The sequence below is a fragment of the Lepisosteus platostomus genome, chromosome 23 (assembly GCF_059453375.1).
Source record: "Lepisosteus platostomus isolate fLepPlt1 chromosome 23, fLepPlt1.hap1, whole genome shotgun sequence".
Taxonomy (NCBI): Eukaryota; Metazoa; Chordata; class Actinopteri; order Semionotiformes; family Lepisosteidae; genus Lepisosteus; species Lepisosteus platostomus.
The window spans coordinates 11,305,568-11,331,874 of NC_142633.1; the positions used below are offsets into that span (position 1 = coordinate 11,305,568).

At 37.6% G+C, this 26,307-nt stretch overlaps 1 protein-coding gene across 4 annotated transcripts in view; it reads left to right on the top strand.

Moving 5' to 3' along the window:
- The window catches only part of LOC148642033 (rap1 GTPase-activating protein 1-like), a 233,997-nt gene that overhangs the window by 86,360 nt on the left and 121,330 nt on the right, over positions 1–26,307 (top strand). For 2 of the 4 annotated variants that reach the window (XM_088617463.1, XM_088617467.1), the window contains exon 1: positions 25,830–26,053. The exons of the other annotated variants lie outside the window; for them this stretch is intronic. In XM_088617463.1, the coding sequence (XP_088473589.1) occupies positions 26,010–26,053 (44 nt within the window). In that variant the 5' untranslated portion in view covers positions 25,830–26,009. Of the gene's footprint in view, positions 1–25,829; positions 26,054–26,307 lie in introns of those variants that run through there. 4 annotated transcript variants of the gene reach the window in all.

The window sequence follows — 26,307 nt, forward strand, 5'->3', positions numbered from 1 at the left end:
GTACAGTCTCTGTAATTGAGTAGACATGACCTGACAAGAGATTGTATATGGCCAATAAAGTGATCTCATCTTATCATCAGACTCCTGTCCAGATTCATTCATGAGCTGTCTTAGAAAACTATGCCATACATTGACTAATATATTTAAATTCCAAATGATCTTTCCAATTCCAGTTGTTTGCTTTTATTATCTTTGTGACCTTCAGTTACATTAGAATAGGTACTGTATAGAGTAGATCGAGATGAAATGTGATTTTATTTGGAGCCAAGTCAAGAATTCCACCAGAATGCTAAACACTTCCATTCCCCATCCGTTTTTAATGAATAAAAATGATTTTTATGCAGGTTGGATATCATATGATTTTTGAGTAGGTTTGATACTGCATTAGCTGTGGTGATTTGCATCCTTTTGAAACTTCTTTTTTGTAAAGCTTAGCATAACTGACAACTGGTGTCTCCCAGTGAAATGAATTGGAATAAAAAATATATAATTATCTGTGCCATGTATTTGGAAAATAAATTTCAAAATGACTGAAAGTCTTATACTGTATGTTATGCATGAATGAAATTTTTAGATCTAATTTTTCAAGTTGAACCTCATGAAAATATGTTGTAATTCAGTCACTGCAAGAGGACATTAAACACTTTTAAGATATTCCACCTCAGTTCTAGATATTATATTCTGTAGCACAAATTTCAGCTCAAGATAATTGATGACTTTTTTTTTTTTCTGGATGTGGCTTTTAATTTGAGCTCCATGGCAGTTTTTCAAGCTGTTCTCTGAGTTTTACAAAATACACGGCTTAAGACAGGGTTTACTTCAATTCCCCAAATTTAGCGACCAAGTCGAAATGGAATTCTTCTTTCCTGTTTTCAGCACTGTGGGGTAGTGGTTAGACCCTGAACCAGGAGGTCATGGGCTCAAGCCTGGCTGGGACAAAGCTCTTCTATACTTGAACAAGGTCTTTCACTGTTACTGCTGTCGTAAATACCTTGCTGCATACAGTAAATGAATGGTTTCCATGATGCCATGGGAAAGGACAATTAATTCCCAATTGAATGATCTGGTCAAATGAAGGCTTAAAGAAAAGTAAAGCTCATTGCTTCCATGAACTGAAATTCTGTACATCTTCTTAAACGCAGGGCATCTTGAACTCTTATGGTCCTTTATCATAAGGGAGGCGATAGCAACTAGACATACAGGATAATTGCAATGTTATCAGAAATGACTCCTCTGCAAGAACATTTCAATTAGGGCTTTTCTTTCAGTCTGGGTAGTTACAGTATTTGTCCTTGTTGCACCTTAGTAATTACTTAGACTTCTTGTCGATATGGAAGCATCCCGAGTCTTGCCTTTAAGTGCAATTGAGGTGCCTTAAGTAGAACATTTCAATCAGTGACATTGTTTAGTTTCACCGTAAAATGAACAGGAATTCTCACACTCTTAAGTTTTTCCACAATACGTGGGACATTTATTGATTTTACTCCATTTATACCATCCCTTTACCTTGCTGTTCGATATCTCTTTTCTTTACCATGTTTGCACTGTTTTACTGTTCTTTAGTCTCCTTTTACATTAAACTGTAGGTTTTAACAGTAAATTATTTGTATTTTATCAAGTGACTAAATACTCCTCCTAGATTACACTATGGGTCCACAGCACAGGAGAGCTCTTTTGGACTTGGCTTGACTAGAAAATTTTGTCAGATGTCAGAATTTGTGTGTGATGGTATATGAAAAAAATAGCACTTTCAAGGTCAAAGATTAAAAATGTACTTGACAAATTAAACTCATTTTAGTGTACTGTGTCACAAGCTATAAATGAATAAAGACCTATTGTACTTCAATTGCATCTCCCCTTTGCACTTGAGTTTCCAGTTGTTTTTGTTAAGCATGACATGTACTGTAAAATAAAAAATAAGATGACTCAAATATTCATGCAATTGAAGCCTTAAGTGGTTTACCTATCAATTATGAAGTTTCGGGGGTGTTCCTCACCTTTAAGGAAAGTGGTGGTAATGACAGGTCAGAGAAAAATGGCTCTGTGAACTTTTCCTGTATCTCATTTGTGTCACAATAACATGCTTTCTGGGACACGAGCTGTTATTACAGGAGAGGGCAAACCCATTCTTTAACCTTGCTTTTTGTAAGAAAAGAAAGTTTTTAAAAGCTTGAGAATTTGCTTTGGCTGAAAAGTTTTAAAATGTGAATGTATTTTCTTTATTAATTAATTAATAATTAATATTGTTGAAAAATTAAAAATAAGTATTGTTCATGCCTTATGTGTATAGAAGTACTGTCTGGAATCATGCAGGCTTACTGATCCCCTGCCTTTTGTCTGTCACTCAGTGTTTGTTCAAGCTTCATTTCTAATGCTTATGTTTTATTGCTAATTAGGAATACGACTGTAGGGATCTCATTATGTTTATTACTGTGAGACATGGCCTGAAATAGCAGGATAGCTTGTTTTTCATAAATTAGAGTACAATAACTAGTGTGCTTGATTATCTGTTTGCTTCTATGCTTTGTAGCCTGTATTGCATAAATTTTGAAACTTTAAATGATTTTTAGATTAAGTCATAATGATCTGCTACAGTTAGCTGGAATAATTAGCATCTAAAACTGAGATTACACTTTTTTAATGTAAAGTATGGAATATATTTTATTTACGCTCCATCACACCTTCACATCAATCATGCTTTGAGGGTGGTTGCACTTTTTTGCTAAAGCAATTCTTCATGTAATGGTACTCAGATAACAGTGACATCAGAATGAGTTTTCTTCATTAAAATTATTAATCAGACCGAAAATTTCATATTTTGGGTTAAAATTAGTTGGGTGACGTGTCCCATGCCTTGCATTTAGTCCTGCTTCCCAGTTTAATTTCCCTTGAATACAATTAATTGGGTGGCTTGCAGAGCAAACCCTTCAGTAACTGATTGGCTGTACAGTATCTCAATAAACTGCTACACATTGCAAATGTATTCACCCTTTAACAATGATATGTTATTTTTCTGCATTGTAAAGGATGTATATAAATTCATATTTTTAATCACAACTTGAAGGGTTAAGATAAACACTTTTATAACTATCAGGAAAACCTGCAAAGAGAATTGGCAAGACACTAATGAGCAGATATTGAACCCTTGAAGGTTTTGAACCCTTGGGGACTGTGCCTTCTGATCTTCAGATATTTTTGTTTGCTTTGTGTGGATTGTTAGAATAACAATCTGCTTGTGAGTCTTCTGCCATTATTTTCAAATGCTGTCAGAAATCTAAACCCCTGAAGAAACTCATAAAGTCTGGCAGGATGGTTGAGGCCTTTGGAAAGTTATGGTAGTGAAACTTACACTGGCTGGTCTCATATTGTAATGTCATATTAGAGTTTTAACAAAATATGCAGATGTTTCTTCTCTAAATCTAATCATCGCAGAGGTTGGAAGCGTTGTGAGCCATATTATGCTGTGTCTGTACTAAAGGCATATGCTTGGTCACATGATTTTATTGGCCATATATGAATTTTGACGTATCCTTCTGGTGAAATAAAAAAATAGATTGTCACTCCATAACATCTGATTTATATCTGAGTGCCGTTAAAGTCCTAGTTACTATGGAATACAAATGGAAATCCTTAAATGCCCTATCAAAAACTGACATTTAAAAAAGGTGAGAGGTCACAGGCAAAGTCGTTGTGTAGCGCCATATGAAGTGCACATAAGGTTATAGCTATTCTGAAACATATATACAGTAGATGTGCTCTATCACAAAATGGTCTTATGACCTTTGACCTCTACTTAAAGGTCAGAATAAAAACTTAATTCTTTACAGGGTGTACATAGGGTCATCATTGTTATATAAAGAAACCTTTATATCTTCTCATATAAACTACCTTTCCTTTGCTAGTTCACAGGCAAACATTTCTAGAACTCCTTACAAAGTTCATTTGGCTTATTGTTACTTTGGAACACCTATGAGAAACTACAGTATATACAGTATGATCTATCTACAGACATCTTTGCTCATTGAAATGGATGTATCAACATAATGCTTGCCTACAGCTATAATCATAATTATTAATTTCCTTGTGTAAATCATTTTAAAGCTTCATGCTCTGCATTGAAATATGGAAACAGTCATCTTTGTCTTCAGATAGATTAATCTACAGCTGCTTATAGTTTGTACTGCATAAATATCTAATAGTTATAACAGGAAACATTTCTATTGGTTTTCTTAACTGGGAATATGCTATGCATTTGTATTTCAATGTATGTCCTTATTTTACTGTATATACTGGTAGAAGTGGTTTTCTAGCTAGTATTCGTGAGACCCAATATAAGATTATAACTGAATTGTGTTTCGGTTGGCAACTGCTTGGTTGTTAATCTAGTAGAAGGTTGATGGTCTTGTTAGGCCATTTGTTATCATGTTTTTATCAAGCAAAGCTAAAAAGGCCTACAAATAAATGAAAGATGGAAGGTGAAAAAACACATACTATATTCTCCTTTTCAGTTACATGTCGTATTTATAGGTACTGTACAAACAACTGATCCCACAGAAAACAAGCTCCACCCACTGAATTCTGACACTGGGAACAATAGACTTCAGGTCTTTAGATGACGCCTGGATAGCTTCAGAAATTATTGATTTTGCACTCTATTTTGAACACCAGTCCTTTTGAAATGTACCCCAGATCTAGCCGGACATAACCTAGCATTGCAGTGACATGAAAGAATTGGGAAAGAGACAGTGGATCTATTTGTTACCACTGTTATATTCTGTGTGTGAGACATACTGTATTATTTAAATAAGATATATTTTAGCTTTGCTGCTGGATATTTCCTGATTCTGCTGGGCTCATGTATACTGTAGATGTCAGTAGTAACAAAAGTAAAAGCACTGTTATTCCTAGGTAAGAAATTTATATTTTAATGGTCTAGATTAGAACACAACTCTCCTTCAACTGTATCTTCAATGCTCTGCTTCAACTATATCTTTCTTGCACCTAAATTGTAATACAGTGTTACTCCACAGCAATCTCTGTTTATTAGAATAGGTAGGGCAGCTGTTATTAATAACTATTGATAAAGTCTGAAATTATATAGCATTTTTGCTTTTGTAGAATGATATCTTTTGTTCATAAGTAAATATTAATTATTGTGTTATAAGTCATCTGGCAGTTCTGTGTATTAATATGTGTTCTGAAGTACCCCAGGATCAGAGAGGAAGTAATTACATGAACATGTGTATTGTGTAATGTTTGTGTCTCTAATTGCTGTTTTTTGATGATGGTGGTCAATGAAAATTTTACAATACAGTAAAAGGGTAATAAAAACTACTAAATAAATGAAAAGTGCAGCAGTTTTTCCTCTATGCCCTAAACTGAATCCTTAGTTTAAAATAATACCATACATGCTGTAGAGGATTGCTTTGTGGCCTTACTGTATAAACAGGGTTCAGGGTGGGATAAAATAAAAGATTTGGGGACATAGAGAAAACAGCCTCTATGTCTCCATATCCAGTAGTTTTGTGTCATTCTCATAATTGACTTCTCAACCTCATGTTCCAATTTCACTGACAGGTTTTAAGCCTTTGGTCATCATTGAAAGAATTTGAATGCCATAGCACTGCACATACAGCAATTCAGTCAGCTCTGGTCCAGCTCTGGTTCAAGTCCATACTTGGAATATCTATTGAAGATTGTTTTCTGCAACACAGAGCTCTGTTTTTCCACTGTCAAGTCACTGATCATTAAAAATGATCAATCTTTTTCTCTGGAGAGGTCAAATGCACTGTTTTCGTCTACAAAAACTCAAGACAAGCCTCTGTTGAGCAGCATTTTTCAATCCATTACCTGCCCTTTATCCAGTCTCTGCTGTGATTGAATTCAGTGGTTTACTGGCACACATCAATAATTTCCATTCATCAAAGGCGATTCAGCATCAGCTTGGATTTGTATAGATCTGAGTCCTGAGAAGTGTCTTTGACTGTCTGGACTGGGAATTAAACTGGCTGAATTAATACTCTGTCAGGTCTGTTTACAAACTGCAATATATCACTCTCTTTTAAACCCCAAAGTGCTGGACAGAAGTAGTTTTCTTATACCTCACAGAAGGCAAGCAGATCTCATCTGTTTATCCAGTCTATTGCTTTCGCTTTAGTGTCTTTCTCTTTTACAGAAAACATCAAGTAGAATTCCATCAGATAATCTTCAATGTGTTTTACCTGAGAGCTCGATAGTGATTAAATCTGTAAAACACTTGCTTTCATAATTTGCAGCTTGTCCTCCCAGCTAGCTGCACTTGTCTTTAATAACGGAAGACACCTTGTACAGATTAATTTCTGCTTTTTAATGAATTCATCTTCATGGTGGAATTTGAATTGTGGAAGCATTTTAGAAATACAAAAGATTGTACAGTATCGTCCCACAACATGTAATTTTCAAACCCTAAGCTTTAACACTTTCGAGATACTAATTTGGAAACAGTGCTGTGCAGAAATAATTAAGACATATGGGGAAAACAAACTGTGACCTGAATAACAGAGCTATTTTCAAAATCAAACAATAAGCATCTTTCTTGAATCCAAGGCAGTCATGTTTCATCCTCTTTACAGAATATGGGAAGAGACTGACCTATGGAAACACATCATATGCAGGGCACTGGTGTCTGTCAAGCAACAGAAACAAAATTTGCCAGTAAAATGACAAAAATAAAATTGAGGTTCAGACCACTTCTCCTGTCCAGTGGCTATATTGTATGTCATCTGGTCCACTTCAGCAAGTTTTTTTTATATTTCAGAAAACAAAGTTGTAAAGATGTTTTGGAGTTGGTGTTTGTTTCCTTTAATCTTGATGTAGTACAGGTGCATGTTCATTTCCAGTCTTCCTGTTCAAGGTTTCAGAGGTCATAGTACAGTCAATTCAATCTCGTGTCACACACTGTATACATGTAAAAAGCAAGGTTTCTCTACGTTGTAGATATATACAGGAGGTAAGCAAATTATTAAAAACTAAACAGTCTAAGGTTAGGGTAGTTTGTGTTTTCCAAACTAATGTGAAAATAATTACAGGGAGTCAAAACTCCCTGTAGCATAACAGCTCTGAAAAGGAGAAGCAGACTTCTCTTTACTGAGGAGATGGAAAAATTCAATTTCAATTACAGAATGAAAAACACAAGATTAACCTTCAGTGCTTTCAATACCACTTCCTAAGGGTTTTGAAAGTGGAAGTGCAGACTCACGCCATTTACATTTCTGGTGTATATGGGTTTCTTGTTTTACAGAAATACTAGTTTCTTGGAGTTTATCATATTCCTCTTTAATGGTCCTCTGCATTCTTCAAAATTAAACTGTTAAATGACTCCCACATTTATCCGTGCACATGGCTACCATTCCTGTAGAGCTCTGTAGGGCGGTGATTTTACTCATTCAGTAAGAGATTAGTGAAAAAATCCAAAATTTCACACCTTTCTTAATCTGCATTTATGCATTAACGGCTGTAGAGAGTTGAGATGTGTGCCTGGGAAGTGACAGATTTAATTTCTGGCCCTGATGATTTACTGATATTGTGTAAGAAGTGGTAGGAAGGGTGTCTTTGAGTTTATTTCAGTTTTCAATTTTGATGTACAGTATGAACTAACAATAAATGATGAAACAGAGGAAAATGAAAGCTCCAGAAATCTTCATTTTCAGCGCAGTTCCCCTGAAAATGCTTTTTTTGAATGATTTTGATTTTAACAGAAAAGAAGATTAGACTTAAAAGAAAAAAAAAACAAGTTGCTTATTGAATTTGATATACTTTACATTTGATATAATAAGCTATTGTATTTACTGTATATCTTTTTACAGTTAGAGGTGTTTAGGATTCAGTGGCTGATCCCAGAGTGGGCCAGAGAGAAGCAGATGTTGATTGCTGATCACTCTGCACATCTTTATCCTACTTAACAGAATCCAGTTGTGTTGTAGTCCTGAAAGAGATGGGTTTACAAAATGATCAGTTTAAGGTTGGAGACAGAAGGATTGTTCGCCTTTGAGTGTGTTGACTTCATTTTACTGGGGAACAGAATGCACGTGCACGTATAATATGAAATTTCACATGAGATACCTGCTTAAGATCATGCTTACTTGCCAATATCTTTTAAGTATAATCATTTAATATGATTTACTCATATGCACTGTTCAATTCAGATCAGTTGAGGATTCAAAAAATCAAATGTCACAATAATAAAAACTGTCTTAAAGTCCAAAGGAAACCCGCTTAGTTCAAATGCTGTCATCTCTGGGAGATTTCTGTCATTATATGCTAGCTATAAACAGATCAGTATTTATGTAGTTCTCTTATTTGGAAGAATCATGTGCCTTCTAAGGTCAGAGCAGAACTAACAAATCATTTTTATAACTGTTTGAAAAGGCAGGAGGAACATAGTGTCTTAAACCATAGATGTGGAAAAGTCAAGGAATTATTTATGCTACTATTATCTGTAGACTGTACTACTCTCACATTCTAATAGATTACTGCTCATTTTAGGATAATTTTAGGTATAACTCCCTTTGTGCTATATGTTTATTCCAGATTCACCACATTAATTTCATTCTTTAATTTGTAATTTTAGATTTAGGAGAATTTCTTTAAAGAGTACCTGAAATACCAGTTTCCCTAACAGTATTACATTTACAAAATAAAAAATAAATCATTCTATTGTCACACAACTGTACTACATAAAATGTGCATCATGTAGTACAGCTGTGAGCTCACAGAGTCCGTGAGCTTAACCATGAAGTAAGGCAGCTGTACAAAAATACCGTTTAAGCTTGTTTGTGTGGTTAATGGTATTGAAGCCACTAGATGTTTTCTCATGAGAAGTGACATGCATTAAACAGTGGTGTACTGTAGCTGTAGTAGTTAGAACCTCGTTTTTTGGTTTGTGTTCTTGTCAGTCTGAAGAAAGCTTGCAGTGAAGTATGTTCCTGGAATTCTATGTCTTGTGCCTCTAAGTGACACAGTCAATACTCATTACTGTAATTCTCCACTCAGTCGATGCAGGGCTGGGCATTATGGGGGTGGGTTGGAAGGTTCAACTCTTATTGATCTGGAAGATGCATTTATAAAGTTGCTGATGGCAGAGTCACCTTCTTAGCTATCTTTGCACTAGTGTCCATTGAGCATTTGGTTTAAGCATGAGGATGAGTAGGTTAGGCTGTCTTGGCAGCAGCGATTAAGGCAAACTTCTTCTTAAATTGATAGCTATTAAATTTAAAAAATGCAGTCCAAACAAGCATAGAAGCAAGGCCTGTTGCTGATTTTTAACAATATCTGAAATAGATCTTCTCAAAAGTGTTGAGGTCAGATTCACTAGAAGCTTCACTGTATTGTGACAGGAAAAGCACCCAGCTGGAGTCCGTGAGAGACCTTCGTCTCCGAGTTACACACAGATCCCTGCTGGCTTAATGTGGGTTTGCATCTGAACATCTGGCTTTTCTTAATTGTTTAATTGCCTTTTCTTAAGGTAGCAAGTGCATTATGAAATGTAAAAAATCTATGCTTGTACAATAGTGTTTGTATCTAAAACTTTCAATACAACATATAGAACCTATGTATGTTAGTTTTACACCATTATTGTTACTCAAGTAAATCTGTTTTTGTCATAAAGATGACATTTAATCGCCATTTTTTAAGTACTGCTTCAAAGCAGGCTGTGAAATGGCAACAAGAAGAAAACTGAAATGTGGAAAAACATACCAGGGGTGTAAAGAGCTGAGCTGGGACAAAGACCTGCACAGTACAGCAGCCCTCCAAGACTAGGATCGACAGGCCTGGACTTGATAGAGGAGTCATGTTAGGTTTGTTTTCCAAAAATTGGCTCTCTCGTGACAGTGATTCAGTAGATTTATTTTTTTCTTTCAATGGAGAGATTTCCTCTTAGTATTTTTCTTTCTCTCATGCTGTATACACTGTGGACCTTTTTTCTAGGGGGGAAAGGAAATAGCTTTCATTCTTCAATGATTATACTGTACATTGCCAGAAAAAAGGCAGTACTCAGTCATGATTTGATTTTTTTCTGTTTTCTGTTTTCATGTTAACACCTTATTGGGTTAAACAGCAGCTAATATAAAACAAGCAAAATGCCAGTTACTGTACAGCACCTCCCAGTAATACATGTTATTAATTTGGTTCGTGTAACTGATCTTGAGTGTCATGTAACTATTAGCTGAAAAAAACAAGCACTGCTTTGCTTGGGTCAGAGTTTTAATAGCCATTAATTAACATTTATTTTCTAGTAACCATTAATTAACCTTTAGTTTTAGTATAGTATTCAGCTATAGTATTTGAAAACTGTGGCTGATTTCGTGCTTACAGAAGTTAACACCTTGCTTTGAGATGTTTCAGTGTTGTAGGAAAAGCAGAGCGAAAGCAAATATTATTATTATGATCAATTGGCTACAAGCTTCAGTCAGGACAAACTGTCACTTGGGTTCAGAAGCTTAACAGCTATAGGAACAAGTTCAAAATTGCTGCTTCTTTTCCTGAATGCCTTCCTGAATTGCCTGTATCCATCACTGAAAGTCATTCATGACAGGCAAATCTCCTTATGATTGAAAAGTTTACAGTCAACAAGGAAACAACAGCATCAGCTATGCAAGACTTCCTTGTAAGCAGAACGATTTGATCATTTGTGGAGAGCTGTTGGCTGTAACTGAGGCATTCAGATGAATTGAAAGTGTTAATCTATAATGCTTGTTTGATATGAGTCTTTTCATCTTTCATTTTTTAGTGGGAAATCGATCATTTTTATTCTTAGCTTCAGAAGTGAAGTTAAAGATCTGTGAGGCTGCTAACTGTAATCTTCTGGAACTTATTTTAAAAACATGCAGAGAACTGCTTTTGACTGTAAAATAAAATTATTAGAATTCAGAAGGGGGTTGCATGGTGTGCTATAGTTTCATAGGGAGTGATGTTTTATAAAGATACATACTGTACTGTAGAGAGATGAGAAAAATCACGAGGTTATCGCTGATTCACAGTTGGGATTCGTTTAGTATCTCTGAGTGACCCGAGAAGTGTCTTTTTTTATTACAACATTATATTCAGGAAAGTTCCCACATTAAACAGATATTTTGTATTTTTATTTATTCCTCTTTTATATCAAAATATAAAAGGATAGAAAGTTGCACTTCATTTGAAATTGGATGCCTTGAAAGGCAACAACACAAATCCTTATAGAGTTATACATTATATGAATAAAGAGAATAACAGTATATAGTCTAGGAAGATTGTAAATTATTCCAGATCAAATAGATTCTGTTTTTTGGATGAGATTTTCAGTTAGAACTGAAGGCAGGTGCTTATTTCAGGTGGTGCAGACTTGTTTGGCAGCTTTTACCACAGATAAACCCAGGACATGAGAATGTTCATGCTGCTGACAGATGGGGAGCAGCTGAGTCTCAGTCCTCGGTCAAATACCAAATACTGTATATATACCTGGCTGAAGAAGAGCGGCTCATTAACGAGACTTGTGAAACCAAGTCATAAATTTCTGTGTGCCTGTCAGGGTACACAGGCTTCTCAGGCTCACTGTGTACATGGTAGAGGACCTCCTAGCAATTGGAATAATTGAAAAATGCAATACTATACTGGCTTGAGTAAAGAGTTGAATCAGCCTGAAAAGCTCCATTTAATACTAGTGTTGATCCTGCCTTTCCTATAGTATTTATCGCATGGACAGCTAATGGAACATGTTGGCATATTAGATAATACATCCATATTAATAGATATCAGTCTTCAATGTTTCCTCTGTACCACTGACAGAAGGATATCAGATATCAAGGAATGTTTTAGGGTATCTGAATGCTGTTACATACTTAGAAATGGAATCTTTTATAAAATGCCAGCTTTGCAAAACCTCAGTAGATGTCAGCTGGTACAAGGCTCTGACTGGACTGTCTTGGTACATACTGTATGTAAAACTGGTGCCTAGCCTACCTACAATCTAACTTGTGCAGTAAAATGTTTTATCTGTCACAGGCTTCACATTAGGGAGTGCAAACTCAAATCTAGCTTTTCTTTGTCAGCAAATGTTCCAGCAATTTATTTCAGTCTCCGCTTTCTCGAGTAATATAAATCAAAGCAGGAAGCCACTCAGACAAGTGGTTTGATTAGACTTCACTGCATCTGAAGGTGGATGCAACATTGTGGCATCAGAGATCCACTTAGCTCTTCCTGTCTGAAGTACTCTTCTCTCATCTGCCAAAGTTTTTTGTAGAAAGTCTAGTTACATATTCATGTTGGCTTTTTAGCTGGAGCTTGTGGATTTAGCTCAAACATAGTCTTCTGAAAGTCTTTACAGTGTTAAAAAGCTTTTTATTTACTGTCTTTAAATTATAACTTAAAATATAGCAAAGAAAGCTGTTATTGTTTGATTACAATAGTTGTGTGAGGCAGAGGTATCCTATCGCTGTGTATGACAATCTCTTTGATCCACAAGCTCAGACACTGAGAAAAGAAATAATCAAAGCAACCTAGTTCAGTTCTTATCTAGTCCTTCGGCAGGCTTATTCAGGCTTATGTTGTAAAGACAATGCATGAGTATGAACAACATACAGACTAACTGTAAATGAGGATTTGATCATGCCATTTCTTCATCATCACTCCAGGTTGAAGCCTAGATTCAGTTCAGAATAATGTCCCTTAGTATTTAATAAATCATTATGTTATCTTTCTTTTAAATTTTAATTGTACTTTTGAGTGGAGTCACTCTTTTGTTTATTATGCACTATGCATATCCAATTCAGAATGGGCATATACACATAAATCCCCCATGTTTGTGGTACTCCATAACTCAGCTTTGCTACTGATATACTGTACAGTTAATGCAGAATGAGCAAAGGAAAGGTGAGGACTGTACATCGTGGACACTATTTATCCAGCCACCATCTTTCACACAGGGAGTACAGTATGACTACAGTAGAGTGATCATTGGATGGAGGAGTGATATAGGCCTGTTGATTGTGACCTCAGATGTTCCTGACAAGCTGTAGAGGTGATTATTGTATGAAATTCCTGTTATCATTTCTCATCAGTTAGGGAATCTTGGTTGATGAGAGATAATGAAATATCCATATCCTAGACTGCAACTTGCCGATTCTGGGCTATAGGATGTAAATAAAAACATGTGACCTTCATATTCCATTAATGAATTTGGAGCAGCTTATCTTATAGATAAGACCACAACAAAGTTTTACAAACTTGGAAATTCAGTTGGGCAATATATCTTCGAGATTCAAGTCTGATCACTTTGTCCTTTTTCTCCACTGTTAGGCTCTAAATTACTAATGAGCTCTCAGCTGTTCCTCCAGATTTGTAATAATGGAACTCTTTGAAGTAATAAATATTTAGCCCTTTCCTGATGTTTGTGCAGCCTCATCATCTATTTGTAGAGAAGCTGCAGACATTCTAAGGGGGGAAAGGAGACTTTGAATGCAAGCAGGGTACGTGCTGTACTGCTTATCAGATTCAAGCAGCAGAGTAATTACATTTTAAAAGTGGTGGCTTTCTTATCTCCTAGAAAAGAAGACTTGTTCAGTTGGATACTGCACTAGCTGTAGTTTGCAGGTGCCGATAGGCAAAATTGCCTAAATAGATCCTGACGTTGCAAGACTTCCCTGAAAAGTTTTGTGAAGATATGAAAATAAACACAACAAAGGTTACTCAACATTGTCTTGACACTGTTGGATAAAAATTTCACATTGTGTGTGTCCTCATCCAGAAAAAAAAAGCCTAACCTGAGTTTTAACTCAATGCGCAGTGATAATACAGGCTAATTCTGAAAAACGTATGTACAGTACATCAAATTCAGAATGGGTGGTTGTTTTAAGATATAAACCCTCCATGTTTTGGGCACCCCATGGCTGGAAATACGGTAATCCTAAAGTTGGCTACAATATCTCAATGAAGTATTTTACTGTGAAATATACAGGTAAATGTGAAACAGAATGAATGTTTGCCCCAGTTGTTAATAACAGATAGAGATGATGTGTTTCTGTGAGACAGATTACAGTGTTGTCTGTGGTTGTAACATTAGATTGAAATATTACACTATGGATGGATTGAAAACTTCTGTGATCTAATAATCATAAAAGCTGCTCATAAAAATGTATTTTAATAGTTTTGCTTCCATGTGATTTCAGGTTCTTGATAACTTGGGTTAGGTGATATGAGTCATACTGTAGCTGGTATTCCATAACTCTGATTAATGTTTATCTGGCTGTGCCACCACTACAATCTATTTAGAACTCTCTCTGTTTGAAAGAAACAAGCTTTAGTAAATAGAACTCTAATTCGAAATAATTTTCTCAATTTTCTTACATGGGAAATAGAAATTTCGATAGATAGCTCTGTGCTTTCAGGGGGAGACATGAAGATATTTTTATTCTGTACTGTTCTGCCTTCTCTGCAGTGTGAAGGTTCAGCCGAAAGCTGGAGCATATCTAGTTATTCAGTGCATGTTTTCAGAAATCATAACCTTGGGCTCTGACATGTTCTTTGTGCAGGAGTGCTGTCCATGGTGCTGGAGCAAATTGCTGCCCTGAGACTTGTTGACTTGATCATTGCAGAATGATGTTTTAAAAGCTAGTTAATTGGAAAGGAACAAGTAATAGTTTTATTCCATGCTGAAAAGAGAAGAAAGAAAACACAACGTTTCAGCCGTGTCACCTTCCTCAGTTAATTAGTTAATTGGAATACAAGCTATAAAAATTTCAAGCTAATACAAAATTTACCTTCCTCTGCTTGTCTGTTTCATAGTATGTCCTCTTACATTCTAGAGCAGAGCATGTTTTTCTGGGAGTAGAGCAGACCAGAATGCAGTACCTTTGTTAATGCATGCAGTATATACAGCATGTAATTAATTTGTATTTAAAAAGAAAGCCACCCCACTTTATTCATTTTATAGGTGAAGTTTTTCTCTGATACAAAAGTAATTTTGCAGCTATTGTATTTCCTACGACACAATCTTTCAGGACCTTTCAGACCTTTAAAATGATCAGATTATGTCTGCAAAGTACTGATCCAAACTGTCATTCTCGTGCTGACTACCTCTGACACTGCTGGTCCAGGTGAAGACGGCTATTACCATTTCTCAGATATAGGAAAGTAATAACCAGCAGGCAGGTCAGAATTTTATGCAAGCAGTGAGTCCTCCAGTATAACAAATACAGTAATTTGTTTTATGTATAGCAATACAATAATTAGTAGCAGAATTACGTGACTAATATGGTGAAAATGTTGTGACAGCCATCACCCAGTGTGCACCACTGAATCTCTGCTTTTTATCACTGAGAACACATTGAAGTGGTTTATGCAGAAGACAACTAATCAGTTTCATCCCTGCTGTTCATACTTTGCCTGATTTTCTTAAAATGCCCTTTCTTTTTAGGGTTCCAGTTCACTGCTACCTCTGAGAAATAATTGTCTCTAGTTGTCATCATCAGTACTTCTCCAGGCTCTTGCTGTTTTGTTCATTTTTCATCCAGGGATTAATCTCCTGCATGGGACAGGAGGCTGGATATGTAATGGAGCTGGAACTGTTAGATTATAGCCTTCTCTCTTTTAAAAAGCCATTTAGAGAGAGACGGACACTGGCTGTATCTCCTCAGTCGAATTGGAGGTCTCCAGTGTCTTGCAAATTGTTTACAGTCTAGATCTTGGGTGCTGGAGGAGTACAGCTCACAGACAGGCAGCTCCTTTCTATAGTTCACATAAGGGATTTCATACTTGACAATGAATAATGGAAATTTGTCTGGACCACATAAATCATATATTTTAATGCTTCAGATTTGTTTTTTTCCTGTTGAGCTTAATTGAATTTCCTTCCTTCTCATAATGTTTTATCGTGATGTGATTAAATATACGTGTTTACTAAATTACTTTTAACTATTAACAGTATTCATCCACAGCTTCTTCTTATTTTTGTTTCTCTTTTAATGTTTCTTTCATCCTTGAAACACATTATTGTTCATTTACAGTGTTTCATCAGTTCACTTGACTCATCAGTTTTACAGTGCAGCCCCCTGGGCTTAAGTCACTGAAAGAGACATATGGATTCAATAGATGCAGGAATCAGTAAAAAGGTAGAAGTAGGAGAAGATACAGAAATCTTCAAATACTGTATCATTCAGTTCATTGGAAGAAGGCAGCCCTTTTATTTCAACACCAGTCTTACAAGCATTGTCATCACAGGTTCACCAGCACTGCAGTATCCTTGCTTATTGAGGAAGGAGCAGTGTGTGTTTAACATTCATTTAATGCCATAGGATTATTTATCAGATTCTCAAGGGCTTTTACAGTTGGTTGCATATTCCCAAAGCGTGCAGAGCTTTTCCGTGTCCTCTGATCCGTGCTCAGTTTTTCTGTCTCTTTTTAACCCCACCATACCTGGCCTCAACACTGCAGTGGAACCAGAGGCAAAGTAAAAAATGGTATCTGCTTTTGTTGAGCACAGTGAAATTTGCCTGTACTTCAGAGATTGCGTGCTTCCACTCGCTCTAAGGTTCTGTGAGGACAGAAAATGAATGAGGATAGGAATGCACTGGAACAAAATGAATTAGCTGTCCCTCACTCCCTCTCTCCGATTTATATCCCTGGCAGTGCAGTCACAAGCTACAATGCAGCTCCTCCATGAGCTGGTAGTGGTAGTGTGACTGTGTGTGTCCACAGGTCCTGCCCCTCACTGCCACTGTGAGTAAAAAGCCAGGGCTGAACACTGAGAGAGAAGAGTGCAAATCAAATCTCCTCTACGCATCTGACTGCTTTTGTCTCCACCCATAAACCCTCTGTGCAGTACTACTGTATATCAGGCACATTGTTGCAGAAGACTGACCCTTGTCAAGGGAACATGCAACAAATTTTGCTCCATGCTAGAAAGGCATCTTAACCATCATTCTAAAAAACAGTACACTGCTGTTCTCTAAATAAATTTCATAGGTGTCTGACTTCATTTTAGAAATACTTTGGTAAGAAACACTAAACAGACATCTACAAATAGGCCAACCAGTCCCTATATGAAGTAACATACAGTAGGAAATGTCAATTATTTAACAGGAAACATATTTCATCACAGCATGACCCTGCAAAGCATTACTTTTTCCTGAAATGCAATCTGCAGCAAGCGTTACTGTGCCCAGCTAACCTGCTGTTGCTCAATTACTCCCTCTGGTGGCTCTGTGTGGTTTATAACATTCAACATTCAAAGACTTCCAGATATTAATTAACTTTCCTTCATAGAAACAAAAAAACAGAGGATTTGGTATAGTGGAATTTACTGTATTGTAGTGTTACAAAGACTCCTGTTGATCCTTATTTAGATATCATTCAAAGTAGAACTGTATGGGAGTTAATACTGTAGATAATGCTGATGTGGTCAGTATTATACTGTGTTAATAAATGCTTACCTACTGCTTTTAAATGTGGGCTCAGCAACTATTTTCCGTAATCTAGAATATATGCAGTGTATTTATCTCTTTGAAGTGACATATATAATGTATTTTTCCCCTGAATTCTGAATTTCTCACTCGTGGTTCATCAGTTTCTGGTCATGCTAGGAGCACTAAAAGTAGGCAGATTAGTTTCCTTTAACCCTACTACATAAAAATAATCTTTTTGTCTTGAGCAACCATCAGCATGCAAATTCTGGTGGTACTTTTAAACTCGTAAGCTACTGAAATATAATTTCAATTATGCACTGCCCATTAACCTCAACCAAACCCTAAGCACTTGTAAGTTAAATATGTTTGGTGTGTGTATAGTGTAGGATGAGTTCATTTACAAATTCTGGAATCTTGAGTTCATAAATAAAAGTTTGTTGCATTAGGTTTTTCCACACAGGCCCTCCCTGGAGTCCAGCAGTGTGAGGGGTTTTCCACTAGTAAAGTGAGGCTGGCTTTAATGGGTTTTGGGTGGCTGAATGGGTAAAAGTCCAGCATGTAAAATCAGGGCCCATTTGAAATTTATTTGAAGGTATATAATGAAGTACCAGCTGGTATCACACCAGCTGTAAACTGTTTGTAAACTGCAAAACTGTTTAGCACTAATTACAGCCTTGCTCAAAAGAGGTGTAGTCTGTATTGAATTATGCTAAAGGATGTGTGAAGGATAACAATTTGTATGTGTGAGCAGTGTGAAAACGTTGAGTACTGTTACTACTATTAAATATGACAGTTGCTACTAACACTTTTTCATTGACCTGGAACCACAGGGAAGAGTTGGAATTTATTTCTTTATTGTCTTGTGGTAGCTAGTGATTATGAGTCAATATCCATCCTGCATTAATCTATCTATCCCACCATGCTATGTACTGAAGAAGCTTGAATTGCTTTAACTTCCTTCGAGTTCCCAAGCTTGTGTCGGAGCGTGCGACCCGCATTCTGTTGACTGTGCAGTCAACCAGGCAGCAGAATTCTTCCTGCTGAGAAATACATTTATTAAAACCCTGGTTGAGGAGTGAGAAAATGGTAGAGAGAATGTAATAGCTCTGGAGATCCATTAAAACAGACATAGATCTTCCTTCTGGCACAGCAGTCGATGGCTACATGAGCATGTGTGATGCACAGGCACATGACTGCTGTCCTCACAGAGGAAAATGTACAGTATGGCTGGCTGGTAAAATATTTAACCATCTGTAGGCAGGAAAGACACTGCTGGCTTCATTAATACTTAAGACAGCTTTTAAAACAAACTGGATTGTTTCTCACTGTGTATTACTGGTCTTCTGCTGTTTCTGAAGATAAAGGCAGGAGCCTTTGAATATTTGAAGCACTACTAAGGCTCTTGCTGTCAAGGCCCAACCAGTGGGGAGATGAAAACACATTACACATTGGTTTATATAACAACAGTGTGTTGTATTGCATAAATATAGCGTAAGCAGCTATTTGTGAAGGTAGAATGATGACAAAATATTTCTACAAATTTCTAAACATGGGCATCACGTGGCACAGTGGTTGGTGTTGCTTCCTCACAGTGCTTCGGTCGTGGGTTCAAGTCCAGACCTGGGCTGCTGTCTGTGTGGAGTCTGTATGTTCTCCCCAGGTTTGTGAGGGTTTCCTCCAGATGCTCTGGTTACCTCCCACAGTCCAAAACATACTAGTAGGTTAGTTGGCTTCTGGAAAAATTACCTGTGCCCAGCAATGGACTGGCATCCCATCCAAGGGTGTTACCCCAGCTTACACCCATTGCTTGCTGGGATAGGCTCCAGCTCCCCCCCAACTCTGAATTGGATGAAGTGCTTAGAGAATGGATTTCTAAACACAAAACATTACTCCCTCAATAATTCTGTGGGAAGAAAAAATGTACTTTTTAGCAGCTTTGCTGAGTGTGTTTTTACTTTTTTCAATGAGTCAGGTAAATATATTTCCTGTGCATCTTTCAGCTTATTGCAGCAGAGCAGCTGCAGAAGCACAATGTCACAACGGAGTTCTTCCAAATCTATTTATAAATGGTAGATATCATTTGTATTTTATTTTATCATTTTATTTTGAAAGGCTTTAACAGACAATGCCAGTTGGATGAGACAGTGTGCTCTTGCAGTGAGCCATAGAAGAAGTATTTCACAGTGATTATCACAGTGGGGGTCCTGAAATTTCTCTTTCTGTAAAACATTGTTATAATATCCCATAACAGCTTATCCTTTTGGATGCAGTCTGTTAATTTCAATCCTAGTCTCCTTTAGTATGTAAAAACAGGAATAACAACAAAAGGATTATTCTCCAAAGCAATTTAGAGCCCGTCCCAAATCTGCTCTCTTTCATCTGGCAGTATACATGACCACCTGCCTAGATATTAAGGTCATGGTGGAGAAATGGATACAATTATTTATCATTTCTTTGGGCTTTCAAGGCTTTAAAAATGGGCTGTATGATTACAATACCAAACTAGCCACAAAGAAAGCAGCAGTACTTTCAACACATTCAACTCTGTGTTCAGAACTTCACCAGAACTCCTTGTTATTGGCCTTATTGCTTGATCTGGCTATGGGGGGGAGCTGGTAGTTGGAGGGGAGTGGGGCATCATAATTTCTCAAACAACAACGCCTTTCTTTCCCTTACAATGTCTGTCTAACCCAGACATGTCTCCGATAAACAGCAATGAAAGGCCGCAGTGTTTCAAGGACTCCGTATGTGACGTGTTGGGATGGGAATGTACAGTAAGACCTCAAGGAATAAATGTAGGCGGTTTTAGAATCAAACAGTGGGTGAGACTCGAATTCGCAAGCGGTTAGATGTGGGCTCTGTTTAATCCGTCGCGTGTGAGCTGTCCTGGATTAGCTGTTCCAATTCGCCTCATTCCAATTTAAAATTGTTTATGGCAAAGAACGTTTACCGTAAAATGGCTAGTTAATTTGAACTGCTTTTTATGGATGTTCATAGTCTTACCTGCAGAGAAGATGTGAAAAAGCTGGTTGGTTCTGCCAGAATAATTTGGTCTTCCTCTGGCGTCTTGATTGCAGACGCTAACAAAAATAACCCCTTGAAAATGATCTTTTCTGCCCCTTTGTACGAACATTAACACTTGAGGAAAGTGTTGATGGAGAGTTACAACACAAATCTGATTATACAGTGATGTCCTTCATATTGAGGTCTCTCTCTTAAATTAGAGTTGACAAATTCATTTTTATGATTATTTTATCCTGCTGTAGTGGAGGTTTAAGTGGGATACAGTACGTGATCAGATGGACACTGAAGGATGCTTTGGATTGAAAGGTGAAATAAGGAATAATTAGATGCAATTACTTGGGGTGTTAAAAAAATATAGATAAAGACATCCTGGAACTCTTTCTGGTTATCACAGGGACAGCATCATAATAAAAGTGACAGGCTCTCCTTGGCCTGTGATAGCCTGTATGAAAGCATTCAGTCCAGCCTGTAAGTGGATGATCATTTACCATGTGTCTGCAAAGCACCTTTTCACTCTTACTCAAATGAGATATGCAGAAAATTACCCCACCATGTCAGAGGCTCTGATTCTCAATTCTCCTGTCTTCTGACTGTGTCATATAGCCAGGGCTTGGCATAGTTTTTGACCTGAATTTCTCAAATGAGTACCTGAAACGTCGTCTAGTACTTAGCTTGCTCCCTCCCTGCCTGTCTTTCACCGCAGCTACTTGAGGATTTCATCTTGAAAAAAAGTGTGCCCTTAACTTTCAAAGTCCAAACCAAGGCTAAACTATTGCTGTGAGTCCCTTCTAACCTGTGAAACTAGATGTCTTTCCCTCCTGAGTTAAACTGGGTGTAGGTGTGGGTTTCTGGTCTATTTCACTTCTACACCAACTATTCTTATTGTCAAATTCACAAAACAGATAATCACTACAAGGAATAGCTCTCAAAATTGTTTGGGTTGGAATACTGTACATTTTTCAGAAGCAGGTTTGGATGCATACTCATGTACTGTGTCACTAATGTGAACCCTTGCCTACAGCCTAATTTTCAGTTGTACCCAGCTTGACTGCAGTTTTTCAACCAAGATGTACTATTCACATGTTCCATGTACATTCCTGTACAAAATGCTAAGAATCAGCTGAATGAGGTATCATTGCAATCAGAATGTTTACTCTGAAGATTCTGATATGGGAACAATTACATTACAAACATGACAAGCTGCATCTCTGATGCTGTTGCTTGGTGCAAAAGCTATTATGTTTTGATATACTGTAAGCTGACAAATGTTTTTCCAATGGTAGTTTGCATATTTGCAAGTTGATAAAACCTATAAGAGGGGTCATGAAGAGTGGATCTAAAGTGTTTTGCGTTTTCTTGTGGCTGTAGTACTGGGTAGAAATGTGCAGGAAGCCTGTTAAAAATAATAAAATGAGAGTGATACAGTATTTCACTCTGAAATATCTATTGTGTTTGTTTGCAGATGTCAGATCACTGCTTGTAAGTATTGTTAATTAACTACGTAGTGCAAGTGAAGACACAGAACAGCACCAGATCCTTTCAGTGTATAATATTACCTTAACCCTGAATGTAGATGCTTTGCATGTAATCCTCAATATTCCCTTGATACTGTGTATACGACTGACAATAACTCACAAATATCAATAACTCACAGATTGCCAAGATCACTCTACCTGTGCCAAGGCATGAATCTGGATTTGTAGACTGGAATGTACTTAATGTCTAGTACTTAAAGGATAAAATATCTAACTTGAATGGTAGACCATTCGGATGCAATGAAAATTATCTCCGGTGCTGTTTATTTTCATTTGGAGGCGAGGAAGATTTTCTCTGGGTTTCACAACATCTACAACGTAGTCGCCCTACTCTTAAATGTTGGACAGCCTCAAGCACGCTGAATCAACATTATCAGGGGCTTTGAGAGAGCAAGAGGAGAGTCCTGAACAGATTCTTCACTAATTTCAGCCCTGGTTAGCCGCCCTCTCCTCTGCCAACTTGTCCATGTTCCCAGCCACATGAGGTGTGTTGTAATCTACCTGTACTGTACATCTCCTGGCCTAACACCTTCGTTCTTGCCATGGACTGCAGATTAACTGTATCCCTAAGCTAAAAATAGGTTAAACTTTCTATTTTCTGTAGTTATAAAATGATTTAAGTCCCTTATAAATGTGTTAACTGAAACCTACTGTACAGTGCCAACTGTATTACAAGGTTGTTCAGTTTTGTTAAGCTGTGGTGTGATTTCAATATTCACTGCTCCAACACAGTCACCTCAGTACTCATCAAGATGGTAGCTGTGCCATCTGACTTAAAAAATAATCAGATAAGTACCAGTCAGAAAAGCCTAACTCAGATTTATGAGGACTAGGATTCACCTAAGTGCTGCTGCACCAAGAATCGACTGGTTTGAGTTGTTAGACATGAAGAGTCCACTACTGTCCTCCGTGCATCCACAGACCAAAGATAAAAAAACTGAGGTGAATTTGACACAGTGGCACATTCTAACCAAACAGCATACACAATGACGCTACAGTACATAGAGCCTAAGTGGAAAATTGCTCCTGTAGAATTCTTCTACTGATCAGATCAGAGGTCAGAGGCCTGTCATTATCATCAGCACCCCTTGCTTACAAGTGAGATTCAGATTTTCCAAACTGGGGGAGAATGCCAGGCCAAATACTTAACTTAATTTACTGGACTAAGTTAAAATTAATAGTAATAGCAATGTGCTTTCCAGTACTACCTCTGCCTGCACTCTTCATCCTCTGCCCCACAGTAATTTATTTTTAAGTGCAAATTTCCTGCTGCGGTAACCAGACACCTACCTGTATCTCATCGAGCTGGCGCTTCTCCATGGTAATGCTCCCTACAGATTCATTGTAAGTGAATGCATACAGGAGAGGCCTCTGATGTTATCAGGTAACTTGTTTCCAGGAACAAAAAGACTGTTGCTGACACACTTTCTTTCCCTCAAGGATCATTTGCTGTGAGTTCTGGGAATGCTTCTTTTGTAATGGCTTTAAAGTTATTTGTCTGTGCAGAGCAGGTGAATAACAAGTCCCTCCTTGCTACAGTATATACTTAACAACCTTCTCAGGTCAGTGTTCCCCTGTGATGTACAGTATCCTTTGTTCTAGGGGTATGTGGATGTCTTTTTTTAATGTTTCAGTAGGTTTCATTTATAAGAAGTTGATTGTCTTGAACAAGTCTTGCAAAATCTCCTGCTGTCGGAAGAATTATAAGTTATTCGGCTTGTAATTGCTCAGATTCTTATGCTACACACAATGATTTCAAGGAGGTTCAAAACAGTGCTAAATACTGTAATAATGTTTTTATGGTCCTGATATAGTCATAGAAGGAGAGGGCTGAACATGAGAGGTGGTTTCCTGCTTTGCTCATGGTGAGGACTCTAGACAGGAGTGTCCTGGTTTTGTCTCTGATGGAAGCCACAGCCCTACAGACAGCTTGCTCTCCTGATGCCCTTGTTGAAAATGTAGTCTTACCCTTCTGTATGCTGAGAAACAGAAGACAAACTGAGTTATGCTGGCAGGGGCTGAGGGAGAAGGGAAAGTTTGTCATTTTGTTATTGTGGTTTGATGGAGTGCCTCTCCACCTGGCTGTAGTCCAGCAGAATGCGGCTCCACCAATTCTGCCTCATTAAATCTTCCATGCCTGTTGGCAGAGGGCATCAGAGATCTGAACATCCCCACTGCAGAATGTGATAGAAAGCCCAACACCTGAATACCTGAAAGAAAGGCATTACAGGCATGGGATTCTGGAGTCCTGCCACAGTAATGTTTTTGTTTCACTGATAAAACATGTGATGCTCTTTCATGGTAAAAATGAAGAAATCTTCACAGAAATAACATAACCTGTCAATATTTGTATCATATTCCATTAAAAGGTGTCTGCCCTTCAGTGAACTATTGAAGGTTAAGCAGGGATATTTTTTAAGGCACTCAGATATCTTGGGCTGTTTTTGCAAAGTGCTATACAGGTGTCATTTGCTCTCTATTTTTGTCTGATCTAATGCTGCGATAGTGTTTTGTTTTTGTTCTGAACCATTTGTACATAGATAAGTACAGTCTGTGCACACCTGAAGAAGAAGTAGTCACGCAAATATTAGAATTTAGATTCTTTGGTGAGCGAAGTACTGTAAATCCTTGGTTGGACAACCATCTTTGTGTACATACTGTATGTTAGTATATTAAACCACGAGTCTGGAGAAATCGAATGTTGAAATGTGACACCCATTTAATAAAATGCAATGAACCTGCGAATTTAGCTGCTGTGTCACAAGCTCACTGTGATTGGATTGGTGCTGCAGTGAGCAGTTGTCAAGGGTCTCGGCTTGTAACTGGCAAGTCATGGAGCCAAACCTCAGGTGGGACAGTGCTGTTGTATGCTTGACCAAAGCACTTCACAATCCGATTGTTCCAGTAAAATGCCCACCTGCATAAGTGAGTGAAAATGTTAGTAACTTACTTAGATGATATTAGATAATAATTTCCACTTTGGTTTAACTTCTTTGTATAGTTTACTACCATCAGCCATTTAACGTACTGTATCATCACTTAAAGCAAGAAATGCTATAAAAAACATTCCAGCCTTTATCAGAAAATTGCTTATCCCCACAAGGGACACTGCAATTCAGAGAATTGCTTCCAGAAGCATGGGGCACAGGGCAGGGCTCCTCTTCCCTTGAATGGAACATTAGGTCATCACGGGACCAGGGAAAAGAGGATAATTTAGGATAGCCTATCGAATATAGCCTCCAGGCCTCAGGGAGAAAGGAGGAAAGCAGAGCACTTGTGTACAGTAAATCCCATGCACACACGAGCATGCAGACTCCACCCAGACCGCCAGCTGGAGATAGACACCCGCCTGGACCTGTGAGGCAGTTGCTGTACTTAAAAAAACCACTGTGATGCCCTGTTAAAAAAGACTATTAAAAAGATTAGGTGTGTTTCTTTGGCTGGGTCTTTAAACCTTGAGCCTTACTAATTCATTCCAAGAGTCAGTACACAATCTGAAGAAACAAGCCCACTGTTGCCTCTCCTGACATGTCACTGACATGAATCTATAATATAGCCCCAATTTTTAAATATTCAGTGATGTATTATGTGGCATGTATTCTGCTCTGGAACTATGCAGACGTATTACTCAAAAATGAATTGAAGATGTTTACACAGCCTATTAAAATGGGGAACAGAAAGAGGCACACATGTGCCTGCAGCCTCTTGTTGGGTTGTTTGCAAATTCATATTAAAAAAAAAAAGGGAAGCTTGTGTCAGGAGGGAGCGTGCTTGTTGTCAGGGCAACTGGAAGCGGTCAACCACCCCCCCTTAATAAAGAGAAAGAGGGATTGACAAAGATAAACCCCAGGACTGGAAGAGAGAGGGCAGTGTGGAACATGCACTCACTTTCCATACTCAGCCCTGTGTGTGAGAGAGAGAGGTTTAGAAGGCAGCCAGGCTCAGCACTGATTTCTCAGTAACCCTTTCCAGCTGAGTTAACCGACTTAGCAGAAAGCCAATTCCCTTGGACTGCACTAATCTCTCTGCTGCCAGGATGCCACAGAGGAAGAGAAGCTTCACTTTTGGAGCATATGGAGGGTAGGATTTCAGTGTGTTTTATACTGTGATGTACTGTATATTTATCTACCTAAATGTATATAGAATATTGTGTGTAATGTATACTTAAATATATTAGCCTCAGTTACAATGTTTTACACAATGATTTTCACAACAGTAGAGTTCCCTTACGACTGTTTTTCTCAAGTATTTGCAAAAATGTATGTTATATATTATCTTAACAGAAACACCTTTCAGGGTTAAAGTGCCTTTTAAAGAGCAGGGGTCACTAGCAC